Genomic DNA, 27,301 nt, shown 5'->3' with positions numbered 1-27,301 from the left:
AAGGTTCGTTCAATATATTCAGAGTTTCATTGCTTATATTCAAGGTTCATTCAATATATTCAAGGTTCATTCCATATATTCAGAGTTTCATTCCATATATTCAAGGTTCATGCAATATATTCAGAGTTTCATTCCATATATTCAAGGTTCATTCAATATATTCAGAGTTTCATTCCATATATTCAAGGTTCATTCAATATATTCAGAGTTTCATTCCATATATTCAAGGTTCATTCAATATATTCAGAGTTTCATTCCATATATTCAGAGTTTCATTCCATATATTCAAGGTTCATTCCATATAGTCAAGGTTCATTCAATATATTCAGAATTTCATTCCATATATTCAAGGTTCATTCAATATATTCAGAATTTCATTCCATATATTCAAGGTTCATTCCATATATTCAAGGTTCGTTCAATATATTCAGAGTTTCATTCCATATATTCAAGGTTCATTCAATATATTCAGAATTTCATTCCATATATTCAAGGTTCATTCCATATATTCAAGGTTCGTTCAATATATTCAGAGTTTCATTGCTTATATTCAAGGTTCATTCAATATATTCAAGGTTCATTCCATATATTCAGAGTTTCATTCCATATATTCAAAGATTAATTTCGTGAACGGCATGCCATAATGTATATATATATATCCTGATAATATAATAATATTGATAATATATATCCTACATATAAAACATATTCATCTAACTAACCACCACACCAGCGTGCGGGTGCGCTACAAGAAATAGAAGCAGTGCAATTCATGGCTCATCATTAACTGCTTTGTTGTGTTAATAAAGTGATAAGAGGGAGAAAGCTGAAATTTCCTGCGTTCTGACAGCACTTTAAGGCTTTCAGTAGACAACTCTGTCAAACAACACGAGACTAAATGTTTGACGAGTATGGATATCTTTTACAGCGGTGAGCAGGAAGGCTTGGCTTGTGGTAAAAAAGTGAAAGTAAAAGTAAAACCTGCTGAAAAGCACAGACTCGGTCAGACACACGGCGAGAGAAGATTTTCTATAGGTTTTCCATCTAAAATCAGTCAATATGCTCCACTTTTTGAATCCTTGTCAACAACAGACAGCAGGTTTCTGCTTTGAAAACACCCGCAGGTAAAAATAAAAAAGGTCTTTGAAAGCAAAGTTAGGGACGTTATGGCTGAATGTCGAACGTTGAATCGATACTAACATGACTTTCTGTTTTTCTATGTCTTTGTCATTCATCATTTCCAGGAATGCAGAGTTAGAGTCCAGTTTGTCAGACGTTAGCAACAAAGTTCCGAGTGCTCGAAAGACCGGGACCACCATTGCTGGGATGGTGTACAAGGTAAACTCCACGGACAAAAGTGGTTGCTCAGAAAAACGTTCTAACATCCCTGAAACTGATGCGTTAAGATTTGAGGCACTATGGTATGCATATATACCATATTTGCCATGTATCCTATGCATGCTTTAGGTGACAATAAGTTAGTTTAAGCTTGATACAAAACTTCCTGGTTGGAGCATGTGACAGTAATGAACCGGGAAGCAGTACTAAGATGTGTTCAGAAATAAATGATTGGTATCAGTTAGATGGGATGAGCATCTCTTTGTCTTGGTCATAGGATGGAGTGATCCTGGGAGCAGATACCAGAGCCACTGATGATATGGTGGTTGCTGACAAAAACTGTATGAAGATTCACTATATTGCTCCAAAGATCTAGTGAGTACAATGCTTTGATGAATTTGCTAATCAGGTTTATTGCATGGGTGATTGTTGTGTTTATTGCCTTTATATTTTTCAAGGTGAAACTAGTAAGCAGTGCCGAGAGTTTTCTCACAGACGGTTGCTCTTTCAAAATGTTTTGGGCTGGAATGATGTGTACATGTTGAGCATCAATGCAGCCATGTTTGCACCCACAGCACACAATACCTACAACACCAGGGACTTTTATGAGGCACAAAATCCTTTTAGTTTTTCACCTGGGAGCTTGAGTCTTCTGTGCAGTATCTTAGCTTTTCCTGTAATTACGTTCTTCTGAACAGAGATCTCTCACATTGTTCCTGTGACCTGTTGGACCCAATTTGCTGGTCACAGACCAAAGTGCTCTGATTACTACTGGCACCAATATTGCCTTCACTCTTGCATCTTTTCTCCATTATTAGTTATTACTATGTGCTGGGCTGCATGGGAGCACCTGTAGTCCTGTCAGGTGTGGGAGACCCCTGCCCATATTGGTCTTCTGCTTTGCGCCTGTTTTTGTGTTGCCATGATTAGTTCCTCCACCCTTTTTTGTCACAGACAAGACTTGTCAGTATTAGCTACTTCTGCAATATATTGTCAGGTTACCAGGGGACTCAGGACACAGGTGCAGGGTCGCGTGGGTTGCAAGAAGGTTTTATTATATAAAGGCAGCACACAGAACACAGGAATGCAGGCGATCTCCTGGCAGCGCAAAAGAAAAAGCCTATGAAAAACCTAAGCGCTCTCCTCAGTAACCTAGCGGAGGAAAAGCGCAGCTATGAAAGGTACAAACATAAAACTCTCCAACTGGGAGGAAAACAGAAAAGCCATGAACATTAAACAAAACAATGTCACGCTCTCAAAACGAGACGGAATAAAACAAAAGACGCACTCTGACCAAACAGAGGCTCTATGAACTTTAACGGTAACTCAAAACTCTCCTTTAACGGAGGTGACAATGAAAAGTTACAACAAAATCACTCCTTGCAAGTGGAGGAAAAACAAAGCTATGAAACTTACCGTGTTCAATAAATAAACTAAGGCTAGGGATAAGAATAATTTACAAAACAAGAAAGCACTGCAGGAAGATCGCTCACTGCAGGCTCGTGGAACTGTGGATCGAGGTACAAGACAAATGGCTGGTAATGATGCTCCTGGGGAGAGACAACATACTGGCTCAAGACAAGGGAAACGCAGACTATTTGAACACATGAGGGACCAAGGGGAACAGGTGGAAACACTTGGGAATCAGGGAAGACAATGAGACGCCTGACACGGGAGGAAGGGCAAGATACCTGAGAAGGGGAGAGGAGAAGGTCAGTGCTTTTTCAAAATAAAACAGGAAATGATGAGACAAGACATGGAACAGAAAATAAACGGTGACATATGTCAGTGGTACATGCCGTGCAGTGGGTTAGTTTTCCATGATGGTTCCTCTATCTCCTCTCCTTCACTGGGTTTCAGTAAGCTACAGCATTCACTGGGCACTAGGGGCCATCTTCCTGATGTATTCTGGATATTTGTTGTTTTATCAGTTGATTGTGTGCCACCACCTTTATGAGTGTAAGGAGACAGTGATATGGGGCTAAGCCCCCTCTGTTTTGTTTGAATTACAACGACAAGGACACTTTCTCCCCCCTATAAGTTGCAACCAATAGGACCGAAAGATATGGAAAAAATTTTTAAATGTTGAAATAAGTTTGTTGGGTTGCCTCGCGAGGTAGCAACAGTAGCAAGACATGTTTTGCACAATACCTGGTGCTGTGCAGCATCCTCTTTTTTAAAACCAGAATAATTCCACACAACTGAAGTACTGCTCATCTTAGACACTAAAGTTTCTTTAGTGTTGGCTGCTGTCGTATTTGTGCCTGAGGCCATCTCGTCTGGTCAGTTTTTAGGCAGGGAAATCTGTTGGCACACCAGCCCCACCAAGATTTTTTTTCTCCAGCCGCCACTGAACTCTATGTATGTTAGTAAGTGTTATTTTTACTATTAAGTAGTGGCCCATCTTAAATGATTCTGGCCCATCCAAAATTGAAATCCTGGCGCCGCGCCTGCACATGTGTAAAAGAAAAGCTAACTTTTATACACAAGCTCTTTGATACTTTTGCTCTATGTCTAAATGTTCACTCCTCGCATGCCTAGCTTACGTTTTACAATGTCTGTAATTACAGATGTGCTACTTATAAATACAGTAATCATTACTTTATTTAGGAAGAATAAGTTTGTTGTGCTTTACAAGCTCATTAGTGTTAGCGGTCTTCCACTGATAGTCTTGGCATTAGCTAGCTTTGTGGTTAGTCTATGATAAGCTATAATTTAGCAATGAATAACATCATATGCTGCTGCAAATGATTGTAAAACATAGTTTTTCCAAATAACTGGCGGGGAGAGATGATACGTCTCATTGCTATAACTGTCATGCTATTAAAGAAATACATCTTCAGTCACATTGCCAAGAGTTAAACCGACAGTCAGTCAACTAACAACAACGTAAGAGGTAAATTAGTTTCACTCTCGGCTTACATGTAACAGCAGCAAAACTGGACATGGTAGTCATGAATTCTGTCATGCTTATTTGAGTCTAGGGAAATGATGAGGATGTTCTTTTAATTGTTATTCAAGCAATGTATGTCTCATGACAGTTGCCAACTTACCATGAACACACTTCACCGATGATAACTGGTTCACTCTGACTCTGGCTGGATCAGCTGTTTGTAGAGTTTGTGGCTTTGTTGCCAACAGGGACGTTGCAACTACAACACTCATAACATGGTTGAAGGGTGTTCCGTCCGTTTTTTAAAATATTAATTTATCGGCCATCATAAATGATAGTTGGGAAAATGCCTAATATAATAATATCGGCCCGCCGATAAATCGGTCGAGCTCTATCTGCAATATTGCCTGACTGGAGCTGGCCGGTAGTTGGATGCAATTGCTCCCTGTGTGGACCTCTCATAATCAGGACTGTCTGACCTTGGATTAATGATTCTGGGTGGTTCCATCCATAAGCAGCTGGTTCATTTGTGCTGCTAAGTGTCCACTGGGATAGTTTCTTTGGCCTGTAGATGTGTATTATTTTGAGGGCCTGGTGCAGTCTAACTCTTCATACTTGAGACCCTTTCTTGGATATCTGCCACTGTGACGGTCACTGGTTCCTGGTTCTATTTTCATCTCATTACCCGGCAACTGAGAGTATACTTTGGATGGTTCAGAGAAGATCATGGTATTTATTCTCCTGGCTTATGCTTTTCTACCATACCCTCTCAGGTAGGTAGCAAGAACTGAGTATTTATTTAGCTGTTTCCAATATATAAGTCAATTACGAATTGTTGTGTTTCCTAGGAAGTAATTATTCTATTGCACTTTAGTACTTCTCTAATAGCCGTCTAACCTTTCTGTTGTCTTGATCTTGGTCTTCAGTGTTCTTCTCCATGGGGGATAATGCCCCTCACTGTTCCTTTTGTTGTTCATCTTTTAGCCAAGCATATCTAGGATAACTATCTCTGTGATTTACATCAGTTTGTTCTTTTCTGTGATGGCCCCAGAAGGTATAGTATGTAGTGCTGCATTCACACATTCTAGATGACTTTCAGAATAAGCTTAGTGGTTGGATTGGATTGGCAAAGGATCATGCAGGCTCCATGATATATCCATGAACTTCTATCTTAGATCAGCTGCCCTTGTCTTCAGGTTATCAGGACATGCTAATGGGAATTGGTACTCCTTGTCAGATGGTGGGAATGATGATGTATCCCCCCCAACCTGTGGTATCTCTTTCTCTACCAGAAAGGGCCCCAGGCTCAGACTGTGCAAAAAAAGCCCTGACATTCGGCATATGGCATATATGAACCAGGTGTAAGATGCAAGAAGGTTTGGAATATATGGGTGGCCATATTCAAGTGGCTGGAATAGTGTTCAGGAACATCTGTACTGCATATGGGCAGAAAGTCATAACGTCCCGAAGTCAAAGTGGGAGATACCTCCAAAGGTGCTGGAGAATGACAGATCCAAGATCCTGAATTACTTTCAAATCCAGACTGATAAACTGGTAATGACTAACCAACTAGACTTTGTAGAGTTTAACTAACCACAGATTAAGGCAGTAGTCACATATCTGTATGTTTTGTATGTTGATATAGTAGATCACTTACAAGTAGGGCTGCCACAAACGATTATTTTAATAATCGACTAATCACCAATTATTTTTTTCGATTAGTCGACTAATCGGATCATACGTATATTGAATGTGAAACATACAGCTTATCGCACCAGGATGCAGCTGCTCTTATATAACCTTCATTATCTTTCAGCGTGGTGTGTTTAAGGTATATGCTAACAAAAAAAAGACAATATCATAGTTCATTAACCCTTTAATGAAATATGCAGCTTGTTGCAACAAACAATTATTTAACTGTGTAGCAAACATACTAAAATAAATATTTAAGGTTTTTTTTTTTTTAGGTTTTTCTTTCCTTCATTTGTCTCTGGCATCAAACACAGCTGCATTTAAATCAAATGATCAATGATCAATAACTAGCCAGTTAGCTTACCAAGATGACAGTCCTGCTTCACAATCAGCCACAACAACATGCTTCCTTTTCAGGTGCTCGTGCATCGTTGTTGTGCTGCTGTGGAAGGCAAGTTCTGCCTTGCAGATATTGCATTGCACACATTTGTCTTTAGTTTTCTTAAAATACTCCCACACTTTTGAGTTCCGTTGCCGGGTAGCCATGATACCAGAGCCCGTCTGGTTTAACTTTCTGTGACATCACGGCTGACCCCGGTTACCACTACTGCGCATGTGTGTCAAGGACAGAAAGGCAGACGCAGCAGTGGAAGGTGCAGCAGCAGCTTTGAGAGAAAAACAAAGTTTGAAAAAGGAAAAAAAAGCAAAAAAAAACCTGACGCGTTGACTATTAAATTCGTCATTGACGACATAATCGTGACTAGTCGACTAATCGTGGCAGCCCTACTTACAAGTGACAGCAGTATCAAAAAGAGCAAACACTGATTGGTAAAAAATACTAAAGACTGAAAGAGGAAGTTGAAAAAATATGAGAAAAGAAAACAACAGTGGTGCAATTGGTAATCAGAGCGTGAGGGTTTATGAACCCCAAACTGGGACTGTGTCGCCAACATATCCCAAGAACAACATCAGAAATCTCTGACCAGAAGATCTCAATCCTAGGAACAGTTAAGGCACTTTATAGAAATCCTCAAGCTATTTTGGTAAAGGACCCAATCTTGAAAACATATTTTTGATTTGTAGGACTTTTATGTGAAGCCAATAGCATGAACTGATCTTTAAACAAAGCACATCTGAAGTACAGGAATAAAGACACAAGTCTGCACGGACATACATACACAGATGAACATTTCAACATTTATGGAGCGTGTTTGTGTTATATTGGATTTTTTGTACCCACTTTATCTTTAGTAGTGTAAAGTTTTTAAAAAATGTACAGTATAACAAAACATTTTTATTTCAACATATGCATCTGTTTCAACAATAGCTTTATTGACTACTGAAATTGTATTGGAAAAGAAAGATCTTTTTTCTTTTCAGCAGTTGCCATGTACATGTAACTTGGCTTGAAAATGACATTTACATGGAGCTAAATCATAGCCATAATGTAGCTTAATTTGAAAGCTCTTTAATCCTTTAATCTCAGAGTTTGTCCAACCAGTCTTTACGTGTTTTTTGGAGACCATGTTTGTTGCTCTGTGGGTGAGGGGTATCGGCCCCTTATCTAAGAGGTCATCAGGTCCCTGTACAACCAAAGCTTGGTTTGTGACAGTAAATCAGACTCTCTAATTTGGGTATTGATTCTGTTCATAATCTTTATTTTATTTATCTAAAAATTCAAAGAAAATCTGGCTCCTTAGAGGGAAAATATAAAGAGAAGAGGGGTGACTAAACTTTTGGACAGTACTGTACTTCAGCCATGTCTATGTAACAGTTGTTTATTTTGGTAAACCATGGCCTATATGTTCTGTAGCTGCTGCGGTGCCGGCGTTGCTGCAGATGCAGAGATGATCACACAGATAATGGCATCCAATGTGGAGCTCCACATGCTCAACACTGGTCGACCCCCTCTTGTTGCCATGGTAACAAGACAGCTGAAACAAATGCTGTTCAGGTAAGAAAATATATTTTCACTTCAAACAGGACCCAAATGTAGGGTAAAGGTAAATGATTTGTATTCAGGATAATTGATCAATTTGTCGAACCACCTGTTGAAAATGTACCTAAAAACAGGATAATATGTCTTACACAGAGTTACTCTATGGGGGATTGTGCTGCCTAAAGTAATACTCGAGAATTTTGGCAATTACTTGCTCTTTGACTTCCTCTACAGTTGTGGGATATAACACCACTGTCATATAAACAAATCTCTGTGTAAATTCTGCAAATGTAAAGCCATACATGTGAATTTTCTAAATGAGTATCAAAATGAGTCAGAGACACATAGTTCTGGGTTCACAAACGTCTCTAGTATTGCTTTAAAGCCAAACTGGTGATGTTCAAAAGTATGCCAAATGTTCAGTTTATGATTGCAGGTAATAACTGACTGTGTTTTAAAAGGTTCAGACAATGTGCCAAAAATTACATAAAATTGATCAATCCCTTTCAAATTCACTTGAATACATGAACATTATATCTTTTATGTTGGTAAATTTTGTCCTTGACGGTTTGAAATTTTTAAAATGAATAGAGCTGTAGCATCTGGCTTTAGCCGTAACGTCTTCAAGCTGGACCTGCAGCCGGCACTTTTATGAGATTGTCATTCAGAAAATGAACGCAGAGTGGAATGCCTTTAGTGAAATGCTTATTGCTGAGTGAATTAATTAATCTAACCTGATGAGATATTGTAGCCCTACATGTTCGAATCTTGCTTCGTAAAATGTCCAACAAATTTCATGTTTTTTTCTTCACTGTGCCTTTACACTAGTGGTATAGTCACTCGCTCAGTGCTTTGGAACGCTATATTAACTTACATAAAGTTAAATGAACTTCAGTTAACTAAATAAGCTCTAACAAGAATATTTTGGCAGTGTGCTCAACCCTCCTACTGTTGGCAGAGGTCCTGAAGGACAATACAAAACAACTTTATTCTAAAATGTTAGCTCCTCAAAGGTCCTGGCAGTTAAAAAGAATTTTATGTTCAGTCACGAGTGTAAAAGAAACACACTCAAAAAATAATTAGGTCTATCACCCAGACTGTCAGAACTCCCACCTTTTTACACCAATTGTCTTTGTTGACATTTCTCAAGTCTTTGAGTAATGTTGTTGGATGTGTAAAAAGTCAAATGAATGATCTACTATAAAGAACATCAACATACACAACATCCATAATCATCAATACATTGTCAACTGAAACAATATAACTTCTGTGGAAAATGTCTAGGAGCAACTGCTCCCAACAGTTCATTAAATGGTGACCTCTCCACTATGAAACAGTGAAAGAGTCAAACTTTAGACTGTTGAGTACTTGGCAGAGGCAACAAACTTGTAGCAGGAGGTTATAGCCTTAGTTGAGGGGAGCAACTAATCCGATCAGTGAAAAACCAGTTCAAATAACCAAGCCTCTAGCAGTGGCAAATGTGAAGCCAACAACTCATTTGACATAGGCAGTAACTCTATCTAATGAAGCTACTCACAACATTGTGTATTTTCTCAGCTGTGCATTGACATGAAAAAGCCAACAACTAAGCTGGTGAGCCACTGGATTAAACATACTCGGCAAGCCATTATCATGGAGAAGCAGGCCATTGATTTCAGCTTAAATGGGGAAATAGTTTGTTGATAAGTTACTGGAGAAGCAGGAGACCATTTTTTAAGTTTCATAACAGCTTGTATTTGGTGACCTACAATAGGGGTTCCTAAATAATTAGGGTCCGAGCTGGAAGGCAGTGAAGCTTCTCCTTGCATACATTGTCCGATCTTTACCAAACTTCATAGGCTGCACTTGGGCTCCACCCAAAACGCATACATATGCCCAAACTTACATATGCTTATAGTGTGGCACTACTGGTGCTCTACACTTGAAGGACAGCTGTGCTGTGCGGTGCACAACGGAAGAAGTCCAGCGCATACCCTGACGTGCGCACATTTGTCTTTAAAGTATGGTCTTTTCTCGTGACTCACAAACCATCACATCCTATAATCTGTATTGTAGATGGGCATCACAGCTATGGCTCATTCTTGGTTTGAATTCAACCTCACTGGGCATTCTCCAGTGTCTGCTTCCCATTTTCCCTGTACAGACATGCCCCATGGCTTGGTGCTGGAAACCATTCTATTTGCAATATAAACAACCCCATTCATATGATTATCTCCTAACATGGCTTCTCATATCCATTACATTGAAAAAGGAATGCAACCTTCAACTAAACTTCTAGTAAACTAGTGACCATTCCAGTCAATCTGTCCATCCAACACAATATTAACATAAAAATGATTTTTTATTCAATGACAATGTCGTATTTCCCTTTCGGTGAAATGGCTTTGCGTTTTAAAAGTTTTAATCTGGCCGCATCTGACTCAGTATGCCACTTTACTCTTAGATCAGGTTATGGTTATTTCTAACTGTGACTATCGAAATGCCGATCAGCTGGCATGCAAAGTGAAAAACCCCTACAGATGTCACAGAAAATGGCAGCAGATCTGGTGTCTGATGAGCCAACAAGGATACGTTACATCTTTACTCACTCAGTGCGGTTACATGCGTGCCATCGGATCGGATTAATGGCTAAATTACAATAAGATTGAGTTATTCAGTTCATGTAGACACCTTAATCTGACAAAAAAACGGATTGGATCAGGTTACTCGCGATCAAATTAAGACTGAGATAACTCGATCCAAATGTACACTGAACAAGCATGTAGACGACAGTGGGTCGGATCGAGGCAAGACTATGACTGTGGACAAGAAGGCTAGATTGAGGCTCATGGCAAGAGGCAACAAGTGAACAAGGGAATCGCAGACTATTTGAACACATGAGGGACCAAGGGGAACAGGTGGAAACACTTGGGAATCAGGGAAGACAATGAGATGCTTGACACGGGAGGAAGGGCAAGATACCTGAAACGAGAGGGGAAAGTTAGTGATTTTTCAAAATAAAACAGGAAATTACGAGACAAGACATGAAACAGAACGTAAATCGTGACAAATATTACTTTGCAGTATAATATTTATTATGTCTAAGAGAGTCTGTGGCACTCACTGGAACATATTATACAACGGTTTTAATATTTTGCAGAACTAAATTTCAGTTGCTAGAGAAACTAGTAGAGATGTGAATTTTTAATTTAAGTAATTTGTGTTGTTTCTTCGGGTGTCTTTGTTCATTAAGAATCACACACAGTGGAACACTGGTAAAAAGAAAGCTTGATGTTAGAGTGATGTATTTGTTGTTCTTTTCTCTTTTTTTCAAGGTACCAAGGCCATATGGGTTCATCGGTGATTGTTGGAGGAGTTGATGTTACTGGAGCTCACTTGTACAGTGTCTATCCACATGGCTCCTATGATAAACTGCCTTTCCTCACCATGGGTATTTGTTTAGCTCGTACACAACACATCTCACACCTTTTAAAATTAAAACTGGCCTTTTTACAAAATGAAGTGGGCACACGTGTATTAATTACTCAGTCAATATTTAGTTCATATCTGGGAAAGAAAATTCAAAGATTGGCATGGAAACATGCTGTATGTTTTAGACAATAGCAGAATAAGGCCAACAACTGTGTTTAATCTAATTATGGCATTAGACCGTCAAACACTTCATAGATATATATCTATAGACATAGACAGAATTTGATGAACTTGGGCTGTCTACTGTAGTAGAAGTTTTGCGTTTCCTTCCTAATACCTCTTGTTAGCCTGATTCTTTCATTGGAAGCCCAAGAACAAGCTGGAGAAATCTTAAGTTAAACAAAGTATTTATTAGTGGTCACATGTAAAGTATATTGCAGCGCTGGACTCGGAGTGACAGAGCTCTCGCAGGAAATCCATCAGGCTGAGCTCTGATATCCGGAAACATTTCATACTTATATTCAGCTTTATCTCACAGAGATGTACTTACACTTGAGGATGTCGTCTTGATGATAAGAGTTTAAAGGGGACATATTATGCAAAAATCACTTTTACACTAATATATTTGAATTTTTAAAAACAACAACCGCGTCCATTTCGCAGGCACTGCTGCGGCCACTCACTCTCTTGTCCCTCTGGTCTGGGTGAGGCGTTCAGATTCAGAATCTGAACTCCAGCAGTGGCCAACACCCAGTCTCCACCCACCACGCCCTACAGGTTATAAAAGAGCAAAGCTCAGCTGAGGGCCCACATTTCATTCATTGCAGTGAGGAAAAATGGTTGGCAGTATGGCGAAGCATTGAGAGCAAAGCATGCAAGTTGCTCTGTTGTTGGCTGTACTGACCAGCACAAGACCCTGCATAAGACCTGAGTCTCAGAGGACGACGGGAGTAGATAAAGTTTATTTTTGACAGCGAAGTTCTGGCCACGGTCGGCATAAACCTATCTGTGTGCCAAACATTTTGACATGGACTGCTTCCACAGTTTGGGTCAGTACAATGCAGGACTGGCAGCAAAACTTTCCCTATAAGAGGGATCGATACCGACCATCCGTGGGGAAAGGACAGACGATGTAAGTGTGCTTTGTGTTTCTTTTGTCCAATTACCACAAGCTAATGCTAACTGCTAGTTCATGCAGGTACAAACGATGCTGAAATAAATTATTTATACAGCAGGTTGTGTTATATTAGATGTGTATATACATTCTCAGGGTCTGATTCTGGCTCAAACATATATGGTTGCAACGGTGTGTGAGCAGCCATGACCAGTGCTTGTGCTCAACTGTTGTCATAGCAGCCTGACGCCGAACCGAGGGGCGGAGTGAGCCACAGCTGCGGCATTAAAATCTGACCGCCTCAGAGCAGAGTGCTACAGAGAGGGCTGCTGTTTTTGATCCGTGAGGAATTTGACCTAATAATATCACAGACATGTCATTAAGGTGCCTGGGACCTGTGTGAACTGGTGGAAAAGGGGTATAATTGTTCTCCTTTAAGTTAAAACAATTATCTTGTCTGGGTGTTGATTAAAAGACAAATAGTTTAAAACAATCAGTATGTCTGGGTGAGACAAATGGTCAATGTGGAGTCTGTTGTGGGGGTTTCTTAAGCAGTTTTGAGACATAAAATTTACCATCACAATTCTCCCTTAAAAAAGAAAGGAAGAAAAAGAGAAAAGAGACTTAAAAGATGAAAGGAAACAACTTGAATATATGCTAGTTCACGCAGATTTTAAAATGTATCATTATGGCAGTTGTTTAAAGCAAAAATGAAAAACAACACAAAAAACAACCAAAAATAAACATTTGTCATCATCAGAGTCAGAGTCTGAGCTGGGGTAATGATCTTTTCTCCAGCTCAAATAATCCATTCTGTGTTCAGAGATTGTCCTCAGAACAGTCTCAGGGTTTTTCCTGGTTTAAAGGGAGGCGGTGGTACCTGATCGTGGGCTCACAGATGCACACGTACCATACCTTCAACTGGCTCCAGCAAGTGTTTTACTTGCTGTCTATTTTAGTAGTTGTAATTACACGAATTAAAAAAATTATTATTTTGAAGCATATTTATTCATTTTTATGTGCTTTGTTTAACATTGAGTTCAGTTACATGGCAGCTTAAACACCGTTTACAGGCACAGCCAGGAGCAGAACATTTGGCCCTCCTTGGTTTCATCCTGTATAACCTCCTGATGCAGTCTTTATACTCAAAGTTTGGATCATCAAAGGCCACCTTACAGCATACATCCAGATGCCTCTCCTTAAGTCTGTTGCGCGGGGTTTTTATCTTAGTTCATGCATTATTCTGGTGTAGACAGGAATTGTTATCGTGTTCTCAATCATATCTTACAATCTTGAGTGTAGAAAATAACCTCTCAACATCTGCTGAGATGTATTGCTTTCGTATCTGACAAATTTACCACATCTCATCAATAGCAATCAAAAGTATTGCGTTTTAGCTGCCTGTCTTCAGTGTCTAGTCTAGTCTGATGTGACAATACATTTCCCTGCCTAGTCCAGTATAAGAATTCAAATTAACAGTCAGATGACAACTACAATTTAACAGTAATGATTTAATCTCCTTCTCAAAATCACCAGTTTCACAGATAAAGTAAATTAACAATTTTCAGTTGTATAATACTAGATAAACAAGGATCTCACCAATTCGGTGGAAGCTGCACATCGCTGGTGAATTTCGCCATCATCATGCTGCTTTACCGTGCTGCACAAGCTGCTGCTGGGGCGATATTTTCAGCGTCCCAAGACCATAAAATTCTGTGCGACTGATTGGCCAAATATTTCTTCATTTGCCCTGGCAACAGTACACAATTGGTTGTTTGGCTGCACTGCTGCGGGTTCTTTGACTAGCACCCCATGACAGAAACGATACAAGTCTGTCTGTAGAAATTCACTGGTGAATGAACGTCAGTAGGTGGGAAATGTAGTGTATATAATTCATATTGCATGTAGGCACACACTAGTGTGTAAACTGACATTTGTAAAAATATATTTAATATTTCCTCTCCTCTTATCAGAGAGGGCGGTCCCCTCTAGTCTACACTCCTTCACCTGTCTTGTCTCTCCTCTTCTCGCACTCGTTTTGTAATAAAATTTGCTGATCTTACGTTTAGCCATACCTGCAAAACTGATATTATTACTGATAATATGAATTTATGTAGCATGTAACATTGCCTTTTTCAAAGGAACTGGACGTGTTTGGGTGCAGAAGAAACAATGCTAACCCCTTTTTGTTGCTCTGCAGTGAAAACTTCCTCTTCTTCTCCTCTCTGGATGTGACAGTAAAAGATGCTTTGTTTGACATGTCGGCTGGTGTTAATTTCTACACAGTGCCACCACCACTACTGGTGGTTGCGTGCAGCTGTAGTTACATATGAATGAAATGACAGATCCCGACAGGGAAATGCTTGGTGAAATTACCATTGAAAACCAGCCGTGAGCTGGTGGCGGCAAGAAATTTGGTGGTGGCGGCCGCCACCAAATTCTCTCTGTAGGAAAAGCCCTGGGTCTTGAACCTGTGCTGGTAAAGTAGTGTATGTACATATTTTAATTGGAGTTATAAAACATACTGTGAATTAATTTTGTGAAAAGCCAGGAGTGCACTGTGGGGCACACCAATTTTAGAAAACTCAGGAAAAAACTTTCAGGAGTAACAGGGTTATTGGACACTTAAAAAAAAGGATTCTATGCAGAGACAAGTTGAAAGAGAGCTGAGGATCATCATGAATACCTGCATCATTTTTCATCTGGAACAGTTACACCACTGTACCTGTTTAAGTGAGTTTCTCCTTACCCCCTGCTGGTATGCTCACTGTCCATCTACATATCTCTGACTAATTATTGGCAGGACTTCCAGCCACAAGAGTATGAGTTGCACAATTTAACAATTTGGTTTCTTATTCCCAAGTTGAAAGTTGACCAAAATATTTTACCACAGCGTGTGTTTGTAATTGCACATCCAAGCAATTTGCTTCAGTTAAAATGAACTCTCCCTGTAAGCAAGATAATGTCCACTAAAGGTGAAGTAGTAGTAGCTGAGCACAGACAGGACTAAGTCAACAATCAAGGCCAGTAAAACCAAACTTAACCTGACAAATAGCAGATATGAACATGTCATAAGTAACCATGTGCACTAAGTATTGATCGTATTGTCAGTAATTCCACTGTGTCTGTATGCAAATTCAAAGATATTTGACAGACATTAGTTTGAAATTGTCAACATGAAATTTGCATACCTGTAAAATAAAGTTGGACAGTTTCAAGAAATTTTTAATTAAACAAATAGAAAAAAAAGAAAGAAATCTAATATTTGATTATGATTTTAGGTTCTGGAGCTGCAGCTGCTGTTTCTGTGTTTGAGGACAGATTCAAACCAAACATGGAGGTAAGACTAACAATCTGTTTTCCTCTCATGGCAATATAGTGGAATTTTTCAGTAATTGATGCATATAACAATGGAAATTATGACTAGGAAAAGTTACATTGAATAAAATCTGGGACAAAGTGGGAGGATGCTCTGCTGTGTTTGGTGGCTAGGGTTAGCTTAGGCTGGGGAATATGGGTAGTTGGGCTGTTGTGTATTTACCAACAACTAAAGTCTAAAGTCAAACATCTGGATGCTTAAAAAGAATATACACTCTGAAGACAAGAAAACAAATTGGTCATACTCACAGACTGCATATAAAAGATGGATGTGGCAACTCTCATTTTAGATGTCAGTTTGTACAATCCCGTTTCAAAGCTTCAAGTTTCACTTTTTGGCAATTCTTTAAATTTATTAATCACTTACAACAACACAAAGACACAAAGCTAGCAGTTGAGACTATAAACTCTTAGAAAATGTTACAAAGGTAACAAATCCATTTTCCATCAAAAGCCATTTTTCCACCAAAAAACAAGCAATACAAAGCTTAGTTAATTTTGCAAACACATGCTGGTTATCAGAAAGACTACTCGTTGAACACATTTCAGCTTTGACCAAACATTTCAATTGAATTGCATTCGAATGAATAATACTTTATTAATGCTAAGTTGGGAAACGATGTTTGCCACATAAAGAATTAAAATTGTTAAAAAGAAAAGAAAAGAAATGACAGCTCAGTTAAACTGGGATAGAATGAACTGATCGAGTATGGTTATATTGGTCAGGGGTAGAACATCCTTTCACAGTCTAGTTGGAATAGGGTCCAAAAGACATGTTGCAGCTCTGATTATTGACATTAGCTTAGCTACCTCAAAGAGAGAAAAACAGTGTAAATAACAGACAAGGTCAGGCCCTATACAAAAATTCTATTGCCATTGCTCTAGGCAGTGGAGTTGTGCTTATTCTGGAATGAGAAAGACTCAAACACATTGCAGTTTTGGCAAAATTTTATATACCGTAATTTTAATTAGATATTTCTCGAAACACCAAAATAGTTCAGCTTCCACATCAACTAAATTCTTGCAGCTATATCAGCAACAATACAATCTGATCGGGTTTGACAAAATAAAAGGCTAACCGATTAATGAAAATATGAGGACACATTTCATCAGTTAATTATCCATTTATTATTTTTATAAAAAGTGATGTGAAAACCTCACTGAGCTGTTATAATAATGGGTTATTGTAATATACATAACAATAACACAGGATGTGTCCACAGATGGCATCAGGGCCTGAAGACTTCTTCATTATTATATATTTATATATAATATTCATGCTTAAATAGAATTGCGACGTATTTCAGAGATACCACAATGTCATTCTCATTGTCATCTCTCGCATTCTATTGTTCATATTTTTTCTGCCCCAAAAATGACCACTGGAGATGAAGTTCACAGTGGGTGAACACGTCAGTATCAGGGTGTGTTCAATCTCCTTTCATGGTCTGAAACTAACCGTGCTCCAGATAAAGGTCGGGCTTGTGTTCAGCAGAATCTGGTATCAGTGCCGACCCCTTCCATCACAGTAGGGAGATTGCTCCTAACAGTAGTGACAAAAACCAAATGTTTTCTATCCCAAAATGCGCCTACCTACCTTGACTGTGAACACAGATTTTACGATGACATTTTCATCTAGTTTTAATCTTGTCCTCTTCTCTTGTCTTCCAATACTATGCCTGATAAAAACTTATGTTTGTCATGTCTAACTTTAAGGTGGAGGAAGCAAAGCAGCTAGTAAGAGATGCCATCTCTGCAGGGATATTCTGTGACTTGGGTTCAGGCAGTAATGTGGACTTGTGTGTCATCACTGACGCTGGAGTGCAGTACCTGCGGGGGTATGACAAGCCCACAATGAAGGGTAAAAGGTGAGCAGAGGTAGAAGTACTGGTCTTTATGTGTATACAGTAGTAAAAGCAGAAAGTATGTATCTTTGAAGTCCAGGATTTTAAGTATCAGGACAAAATAAAACAAACAAAAAAGAAAGAAAACTGGTCCAGATCTACCAGATCTTCTAACAGGTAAATACAATCTTAGATGGACAACGCATATGTCATTATTTACAAAAAATGAACTGAAATATAAAATCAGTAGCACTAACTGCAGCAATAACTTAGGGAAACAGATTTATTTATCTTGCACTTTGGAAATTTACTTGTTATAGCAGCAGCACAGATAAGAACATACGTTTTAGTAAAAGACATCCTGATGTATTTGATATCCAGATACAGAACACGTCATTGCACATTATAATAGGAAAAAACAACATCAATTAAACTCAGACTGACTAGAGAGGAGCTACACCAGATTCTAAGAGCTTGAATAAGGGCAGTTGGACTCCTTGGATCTTGAGAACATTTCACCTCTGATATGAAAGGCTTCTCCAGTTCTAAACTAGATGGCGGGGAGTATCTGCTCTAAGCAGAGAGGGTTGTTACAGTCACGTGTTACTGACCAGTGTGCGTGTTGTTTCAGTCATTTTCACCTACAAACAGGATCCAAAGTGTGAATGATTGTGAAACTGCCTGGGGAGGAGAGACAATGCTGCTCTGTAGGTGCTGGGAGTTGATACCTGAGACCTCCTCTGTTCAAAGACGTTTTTCCCAGTTTAACATAGATGGCTTCCTTGACTCCTCTCTCAAACCATCTGTCTTCTCTGTCCAGAAGGTGTACATTACTATCTTCAAGTTAGAGTCCTCTCTCCTTGGAATGTAGGCTGACTGCAGAGTCTGGACCTGAAGAGTTGGCTCTCCCATGTTGTGCCATGTTCTTGTGGAGCTGTTGTTTGGTCTCTCCACACTCCTTGTGGCACTGCACTGCATATATGACACCAATTAGTTTGTGTTTAGGTGTTTGAAGTGCACTGGAATGTCATGTTGGGAGAGGATCCTTCTAAGTTTATCTGAGACTCCTGCCACATATGGAATTACAGTATGTTTGCACTTGTTCTTCTTAGCTTCTCAAACAGTGTGGTTTGTTCCAGAATTCTTTGCTGATTTGACAAAGGTCCAGTTTGGGTATCCACATGTTTGAAGAGCTTTCTTGGAGTGATGATGTTCCTTTTATTTTTCCCTCAGCCTTACACTCTCAGCCCAGTGATGTAGAGTTCTGATGACTGTCTGTTTGTGTTCTAGTGGATGATGTGAGTCAAAAAGCAGGTACTGGTCAGTATGTGTGAGTTTCCTGTAAATCTCAGTGTTAAGACCTCCATCCTCTTCAATGTGCACAGCACAGTCCAAAAAAGACAGCTTGTGGTCTTTGCATCCTCCCTCCTGAAGTTGATGTTACTGTTCACCAAGTTGATGTGCTCCGTGAAAGCCTCCAATTCTTGAGTTCTGATCTTGACCCAGGTGTTGTCGACATATCTGAACCAGTGGCTTGGTGCTGTTCCTTTGTCTAAGCTCAGTGCTTCTCCACTTCCTCAATATAAAGATAAGCCACAATGGGGGACACTGGAGATCCCATGGCAGAGCCACGCTTCCGTCTGTAGAAACAGTCGTTATATTTGAAATAAGCGGTGGTTCTACAGGACACAGATCTGATCAGGAGTGAAGTTGCTTCTGTCGTTCAGTGAGTCATCTTGCTGCAGCAGTTTCCTGACAGTCTCCATCACTGCTGAAATTTGTAAACATCATCATGCATCCTGAGTGACATTGATGGATTCCTGACAATAATCTGACATGAGTGTACCCACATTCTTACCTGTACCCCTGTGGATGAAACGTATATAATTACCCTTATAAGCCAACGCTAAGGGCGGTACGTCTCTTTTCTTAACAGCTGGGAACAACAAAGAGAGAGTTTTACATTGCTTTGTGTTGGGTACAAAAGATTCATTATACAATTGTAATGCACATTTTAAACCAGTTGGGTCAGAGTGATTGCTTAATTTCTAAATGTGATCTGGCTTTAGCACATTCAATACAATTAGATTGGTTATTTTTGTCGCCCTGTATACATCATCCATTCCAGTCATTTATTCCGATCACTATAACCTGTTGTGGACTATTCGTTATAACAAAATTCCAAATGATACACTGGCGATCCTTCAGAAATCTTGTATTAACATACATTTCACATATGTACTTTTGGGCTTTTTGGGCTTTTTGGTTATCTCAACATGTGATAACTGAGCATAAGTCAACCTCAGCCACCCATCTATTCCTGCAACAAAAAATAGGTTGACAAGTTTGTCTGTTGGACCTGAGGGACCTCCTATCTCTGTGGTCAGTCTGTGTCAAGGGTCTGAGGGTGATTCATTATAATGCATTATCTTTTAGTTTTTTATTAATCTGTGCTTAATACCATAGAATTAGGAATACGATAATAAGAATAATGACTAACAATACACAGCTGGTTCCCTTTAACTCACAAAATCCCGGTAATCTAAATGGATGCCACGGCTGCTGTCTGTCTGTCCCTGTCTTATTTTAGCCACACCCTATGTGGTTTCTGAGATCTATTTTTAAGTTCTTTGCTATCAGAGAGATGACATTGTTTACAAAATGTGTCCCATTATCGCTGTAGAATTCCAAATCTAGGAAATGTTTCATACACCAATGCTTTTGCTACTGAGAGTGCATCTGCCTGTGCACATTGAAATACTTCAACTCATTTCATAAAACATCAATTATCACCAGCCATAAACGTTTTTCTCCACCTTTATTTAATTCAATGAATTCCATACAAACGCGTTGAAAAGGGTACTCCGGCCTCGGGAACTGACATGGTCCATGGCTCAATACTGCAGCATATTTGAACAAACTCTTTGACTGTATGGGTTTTCCTTCAGGTTACTCATAAGTTCGACTGTGCATAGTAAATTTATTTCTATGTGAGTTTCCTCTTTGGAGAGGAGGTTTTCTTCTGGTAACTGAGCAGCTTTTTTATCTTCTTCATTTGCTTTTCTATTACCTATTGAGACAGGATCAGTGTTTGTAATATGTGCAGCACATTTATAAATTGCTACTTTATGTAGCAGTTAAATAGCATCTAATAATGCTAAAATCAAGTCTTTATGGTTTATGGATTTACCTGTGGATGTTGTTTTTCCATTGCTGTGGAAATACATTAAGATTACTTTTTATTGACAAGTGTTACAAGTCACACGAAATTACTCTCTGCATTTGATCCATCCAGTTTGGCACCTGTTGAACACGCACATTCACAACATTTCTACTTAATTTAAGTAATATTTATCTGCAGGCTTAGGAACTGCTAATAGCATTAATATATTACTCCACTTGTGCAACTCTCTGGTCACTGAGGCTGAATATAAATGCACCATAAAAACAAACCTGACTCGTTGTGACTCTGATTCACTGCAGCTGTCTTTAAATTTCCCTTTAAGAAATACATAGTTTGATATCCGACTCCCGTAGCATATTTTATTGCTGTGTTTTTGTGAATATCCTAAAACTCACTTTAACCCTTTCTGTAAAGCACTTTGCTACTCTGTTATGAGATAAATGCTGCATGATATCAGTGCCTTTAAGTTTAGGGAAGTTAATCAGATGTAACGAATATGTTAAATTCTCCATTTTCTGCTCATGTTTCTGGTGAAACTTGTGATGTTTTTCCTCAAATTTAGAAAATGTTTCAGTTTGGCTTGAAAATCATCTGCACCTGAAAGGTTAGACTGTCTGGTCTCAGACCTGTTTCAGGTGGAAACTATTTAATTCTTAATGCCTTGAACTTTGTCATTAAAGAATATTCCAACAACTCATTACCCTTCGATGTAGAAACCTTTCGATGTTCTAAAGGCAGTGAAACAGGAGGGTTTGTTAATCTGTTTACTGTAGCAAGCAAGACACGAGAGTTATTCTTGATGATTTCAGAAAAATAACTCTCCCTCGTTCTACACAAAGTCTAGTTGAACACACACAGCTTTGACTTGCACCATTTCCTTTCGGCTCTCCGGCACTCCCTTTTCTGTGCCCTGACCGACTCTTCTCTTCTTCTTCTTTTTTTTCCCTTCTCTTCTGACAGGAGCAATGGTATCCAAAGCATTTAAAAGACGTGATGTGTAAGAGCTCAACAGAACATCAACGTTAGAACACGGGGTGTTCTCAAACCTAATCATTTCCATAAACTGTGTTCCTGTTCTGTCATTTATCGATGAAGATCCAACTGATGGTTTGGGTGTAACAAACAGGTCAAAGAAAACAAAAATGATCAGATAAAGCAACATCAACGACATCCATATTTGAAATAACAGTCACAGGCTCAGTCACACGCTGAGTTAGACCAAACATTTCAAGGACAGCAGTGAGTTCTTCAGCTTGCTTTTTATGGGCTACATCCAAATGCACATTCAAGTCCCCTGTTATGACTAAACAGTCAAACGCAGTGCACACAATTGAAAGTTATTCAGTACAATCATCTATAAAGCAATTCTGTGGTGATATATAGTATGGAAGATTGTTTTATCTCCATTTTAAATGACACATGCTCAAATTAAGGAAAAAAACAAATGTCAATTTGTGAGTGCGTATATTGGCCCTGAATATGGCACAAAGACCCTCGCCACTCTGGTTTTGTCGTGCCAAGTGTCAGTTAAACACATAAAATCAAGATTGTGAGAGGAAAGTATCAAAAGCATTGTTAGACAGGAGAAAGTCAGAAAGCTGTTGGTATACAACTTTTTCTAGGACTTTGCCTAAGAATGGCAGGTTTGATATGAAAATGATAAAAATCTCAGTTTGTAAAACATCTTTTGCTCAGACAGTTTTTCCTGTGAAATGAGTAAAGATTTGAAATGCCCTGCTTGTTTCTCTGAGATCTCCTGAACTTTAACTCAGGAGCTGTTAAATCTTAATTCACAAACTTGTACTAATGTCTACATCCGTCTTTCAAACATTGTGTTTTTAACTGGATTTACTTCCAGAATTGAGCAATTTTACAATGTTCAAATTTCCTTCAAAATCAAATTTCTTTTCCCATCTGTCTGAGTATTTAATATTATCTGTTTTTTTTCTGAAACATGTCTTTAGCACTCCCACTTAACTCCCGGTTAGCTTTAAAACAGGTATTCCCCATGTTTCTCCCTTTAGCAGCTAATCAATTTGAATGGAGTTAATCTGTGTAACTAGTCAATGAAACACTACTTCTGTCATTATGTCACCAGCAACAAGTAGCAAAAGTATACCGCAAGGTTTGCTTTACCTTCAGCAGCTGTTTCACCACACTTTCACTAAAATTCATACATGCATAGCAAACATAACAACACTGCAGCAAACAAACAACAGCACTGCAGCAAACAAACAGCAGCACCGCAGCAAACAAACAGCAGCACCGCAGCAAACAAACAGCAGCACCGCAGCAAACAAACAGCAGCACCGCAGCAAACAAACAACAGCACCGCAGCAAACAAACAGCAGCACCGCAGCAAACAAACAAACAGCAGCACCGCAGCAAACAAACAACAGCACCGCAGCAAACAAACAGCAGCACCGCAGCAAACAAACAGCAGCATCGCAGCAAACAAACAGCAGCACCGCAGCAAACAAACAGCAGCACCGCAGCAAACAAACAACAGCACCGCAGCAAACAAACAACAGCACCGCAGCAAACAAACAGCAGCACCGCAGCAAACAAACAGCAGCATCGCAGCAAACAAACAACAGCACCGCAGCAAACAAACAACAGCACCGCAGCAAACAAACAGCAGCACAACAGCACCGCAGCAAACAAACAGCAGCACCGCAGCAAACAAACAGCAGCACCGCAGCAAACAAACAACAGCACCGCAGCAAACAAACAGCAGCACCGCAGCAAACAAACAGCAGCACCGCAGCAAACTAACAACAGCACCGCAGCAAACAAACAGCAGCACCGCAGCAAACAAACAGCAGCACCGCAGCAAACAAACAACAGCACCGCAGCAAACAAACAACAGCACCGCAGCAAACAAACAGCAGCACCGCAGCAAACTAACAACAGCACCGCAGCAAACAAACAGCAGCACCGCAGCAAACAAACAGCAGCACCGCAGCAAACAAACACCAGCACCGCAGCAAACAAACAGCAGCACCGCAGCAAACAAACAACAGCACCGCAGCAAACAAACAGCAGCACCGCAGCAAACAAAACAGCAGCACCGCAGCAAACAAACAACAGCACCGCAGCAAACAAACAGCAGCACTGCAGCAAACAAACAGCAGCACCGCAGCAAACGAGTAAACAAACAAACAAAGATGGATTCACTTATTGCGATCTTGTATTGCAAACTCTCTTAAAGATTTCTCTTATAACATGCGGCACGGAGTTTGTTATTCCTGTAGTCTTCTCACACAGACTATGGATGCTCACCTTTAACTTAACTGGTTTTATGTTACTTATCACGGGTTAATCTTAAACAACTATACAGTCTTTAGTTAAAGACCCTTTGGTACTTAGCTGCACTTGAAATAATGTTTTTTCTTTTAAAATGGCAATGCCCCTGCTTACATGTATCGTCATATCACGAGTTCCTCATCACAATCTTATACTGTTTAGTTAAAGGCCGCTTGGGTACTTAGCTGCACTTGCAAATATAGCAACGTTTTTTCAGGTCTTAGTTAAGTATCACACATTTATTAGTTAAACTCAACCGGTCTTGCAGATATTACCTGAGTATTAATTTTATTACTGGACTTCACAGGAAGAGTGAGTTACAGTTGAACATAATTGTCAGGGATGGTGGTGAAGGTAGGACCCAGATGCAGTTCTTTAAAGCAAAACTTGATTTATTCACAAAAAACGGAGCAAGAACCAAAAGCTTGGCTGAGCCGGTTATCAAAAATACTCGAACTGTGAATAACCAAACAAAACAAGACAAGACTATGAATTAATAACGAGAAAAGACAATGATTAATAAATAACAAGACCATGGATAACAAGCCTTAACGTTGGCAACTGTGGCATGACATGAAGGGTAGGCGAGGATTCTGCAGTGAACATGAACCAACTGGGAGACTAAATACTGAGGAGGGTGATTAGTGAGTGAATGCAGCTGAGGACAATGAAACAGGTGACAGGGGAAAAAAAATGACCAGAAACATGAAAACATGAAAAGACCTGAAACAAGATTTAACAAAACATGAGCTGTGACAATAATACTGTTCCATACTCACTTCACTGTTTAAAACTCACTATTATTTGCAAACGTCTTATTTAAATAAAGTTCAATTTAACCTCATTGGTCTAACAGTTGTTAGTTACATAATCGCTAATTTTTGCCTAATTTGGCTTGACAATAGTAACAATAGTAACACAAAGGTATCCTTACCATAAATCCACTGGTAAGTCCAACCACCAATAATCCAGCGAGTCTGGCCACTGATTCAAAAATAAGCGTCACAGTCACCTTTCCTCCAGCCAGTGGCAGCCAGTCTCTATCAGTAACTCAGCTGAGAGGACTTGTAAAACGCTTCATGTTGACGGCTCTTAACGTACTCCTGTCTGTTGCCCTTAATTTAAAACCCTGTTGTGTAGGTCAGCCATTCTCAACCTTGGGGTCCCGACCCCAGTTGGGGTCGCGAGATGATCTCTGGGGGTCGCCAAATCATTTTGGAAAAATATAAAAGCACAAAATTAATGTAGCTTCCGACTGGACGTTAGAAGGACGACAAGCGGTTGGTCTTAAACAGGCATTTTATTACTCAAAACCAGTTACTGTCGGTTGTAACTAGGCTACACCAAAACAACAACAAAGAACCTGTCCACTAGTCTCATGTCTGCCGTTGTCATTCACACATCATCAGAGCAAAGACATTTTTTTTCTCCCCGGTCTGCTGTCTGCAGGAGCGGTGGCTGCAGAAAGCGTTCATAGACAGTCTGAAATCGCAGAACGGAAACTTAAACATTAGGCTACTTAAACATTATAAAAGTAAGCGTTGTTACATTGATATTAAATGACATAATTTCAAACAGAGAGTTGTTTTCTCCTTCATTGTTTGTCTAAAATTCATTGTATCAACGCAGCGTTTGTATGCGATTCTAATCTGTGCGGGTCAGATTCTGGTCAGTGAAGCACTCTGTGGTGAAGTGGTGGGGGGAGGGGGTTGGGGGAGAATGAAGAAAAAAAAATATTTTTGAAAAAAACAGGCGCATTGTTGTTTTAGCCACATTTGCAGCAACTTTGCTAGCTGGAAAAATGGAGCGATGGCTTAAAAGAAAAAGTGTTCCTGACAGTCAGCAGCAGCAGGGGTCCCAAGATCAGCCACCAGAACCACCACCAGAGAAAAGAAGGGCACTGACCGGGCCGACACCTGCAGCTGATAAAGGTTCGAGGCTCTGTAAATATCAGCCCGACTTTTTGAAATATGGCTTTTCCTGCACAACAAAAAACAGCGTTGACTACCCACAATGTGTCATTTGCTCTGAGGTGCAGGCACACGAGAGCTTGAAGCGGGTAAAACTTAAGAGACTTTGGGTGTCGCGGACAGCAATGCATGTTAAATTGGGGGTCGCGACTCAAAAAGGTTGAGAACCACTGTTGTAGGTCTTGCTTTTGTTGTTCACTCCAGTAAATTTTGTCACTTACCCTTGAGTTGGACCAGAGCTGTGTTTGAATTGTCCACACCTTCACTCACTCATTTGCTTAACATATAGTGTTTCCTTTTTAGAGTACTAAGTAGTGGGTAGACTTCAACAGCTGCTGATGCATTTCAGACACTACTCGAATGGAGCATGCTTCATAATTATCTCCATGTTTTTCACTGTTAAGTGTTGCATAAACAAACGCCAGCAGGATATGCACACTCCATATGTTAAGTAACGGACAGTATGGTGTGCTTTTTGGTTTAGAAGATGTTGTAAGTAACATTTCTCCATATAATACTGGCATAAAACTGTATGAGACCAATAAACTGTGCACTTGTGTAATCTTTTTAACTATAACTTTAACTATGTAATCTTTTTTTATAATCATAGAAACAATTTTATCTTGATTAAAATAATAAATTACCTCTCAATGTTAATCTTCATTGTCAACAAATTATTTGGTACATTGTAAAGATCCTTGTCAGAACTAACAACCTTTAATTTAACATGATATTCACTTGTTGTGTTCCACATTGAATGTTTTTGCAATTCAGGAGTACATATCTAAGTTTAGGTGGAGCAGTAATATACTATAGACAGTCAATGGTGCATACCCTCTCTTGAGGGAATGCATATGGTGTCAGCTGGCTCAATAGCTGTGGACTGTTTAACTGGCTGGAAAAACTGAAGGAAGTTGAGGTTGTCTTTTGTTTTAAAAAAAAAAATTAATTAATTAATTAATTCAAAGAGAGCCAAATGGCTTTCTGCCATTCACACAGACAACTGGAATCCAGGCTTGGAAATGTGGGTTTGGAGTGAATACTTCTGGTATGTTAGTTTTCTGAGTAAACATTTGTTGTACAATATTATGACACATGTTGGCTCAATGGCTCCAGACTGTTTGACCAGCTGGAAATTGCAGAAAGAAGTCAGGGTTCCTTTTTAACGAATCAAAAATCAAGTTAAATCAACTTCATTATTGAATCAGCTTAATTTAATTAAGAAAATGAAT

General features: G+C 39.4%; 1 protein-coding gene across 1 annotated transcript in view; it reads left to right on the top strand.

Moving 5' to 3' along the window:
• Positions 1 to 964: 964 nt before the first annotated feature.
• Positions 965 to 27,301, top strand: part of psmb10 (proteasome 20S subunit beta 10) — a 28,811-nt gene continuing 2,474 nt past the window's right edge. The window contains exons 1-7 of the mRNA XM_072372017.1: positions 965 to 1,124; positions 1,245 to 1,338; positions 1,616 to 1,713; positions 7,737 to 7,877; positions 11,177 to 11,292; positions 15,669 to 15,727; positions 17,482 to 17,633. Coding sequence (XP_072228118.1) covers positions 1,060 to 1,124; positions 1,245 to 1,338; positions 1,616 to 1,713; positions 7,737 to 7,877; positions 11,177 to 11,292; positions 15,669 to 15,727; positions 17,482 to 17,633 — 725 coding nt within the window. The 5' untranslated portion in view covers positions 965 to 1,059. The remainder of the gene's footprint in view (positions 1,125 to 1,244; positions 1,339 to 1,615; positions 1,714 to 7,736; positions 7,878 to 11,176; positions 11,293 to 15,668; positions 15,728 to 17,481; positions 17,634 to 27,301) is intronic.

This window comes from Leuresthes tenuis, unplaced genomic scaffold, assembly GCF_036924035.1.
Source record: "Leuresthes tenuis unplaced genomic scaffold, fLeuTen1.0.hap1 SCAF_19, whole genome shotgun sequence".
NCBI lineage: Eukaryota > Metazoa > Chordata > Actinopteri > Atheriniformes > Atherinopsidae > Leuresthes > Leuresthes tenuis.
This window is presented reverse-complemented; position numbering and strand designations above follow the sequence as displayed.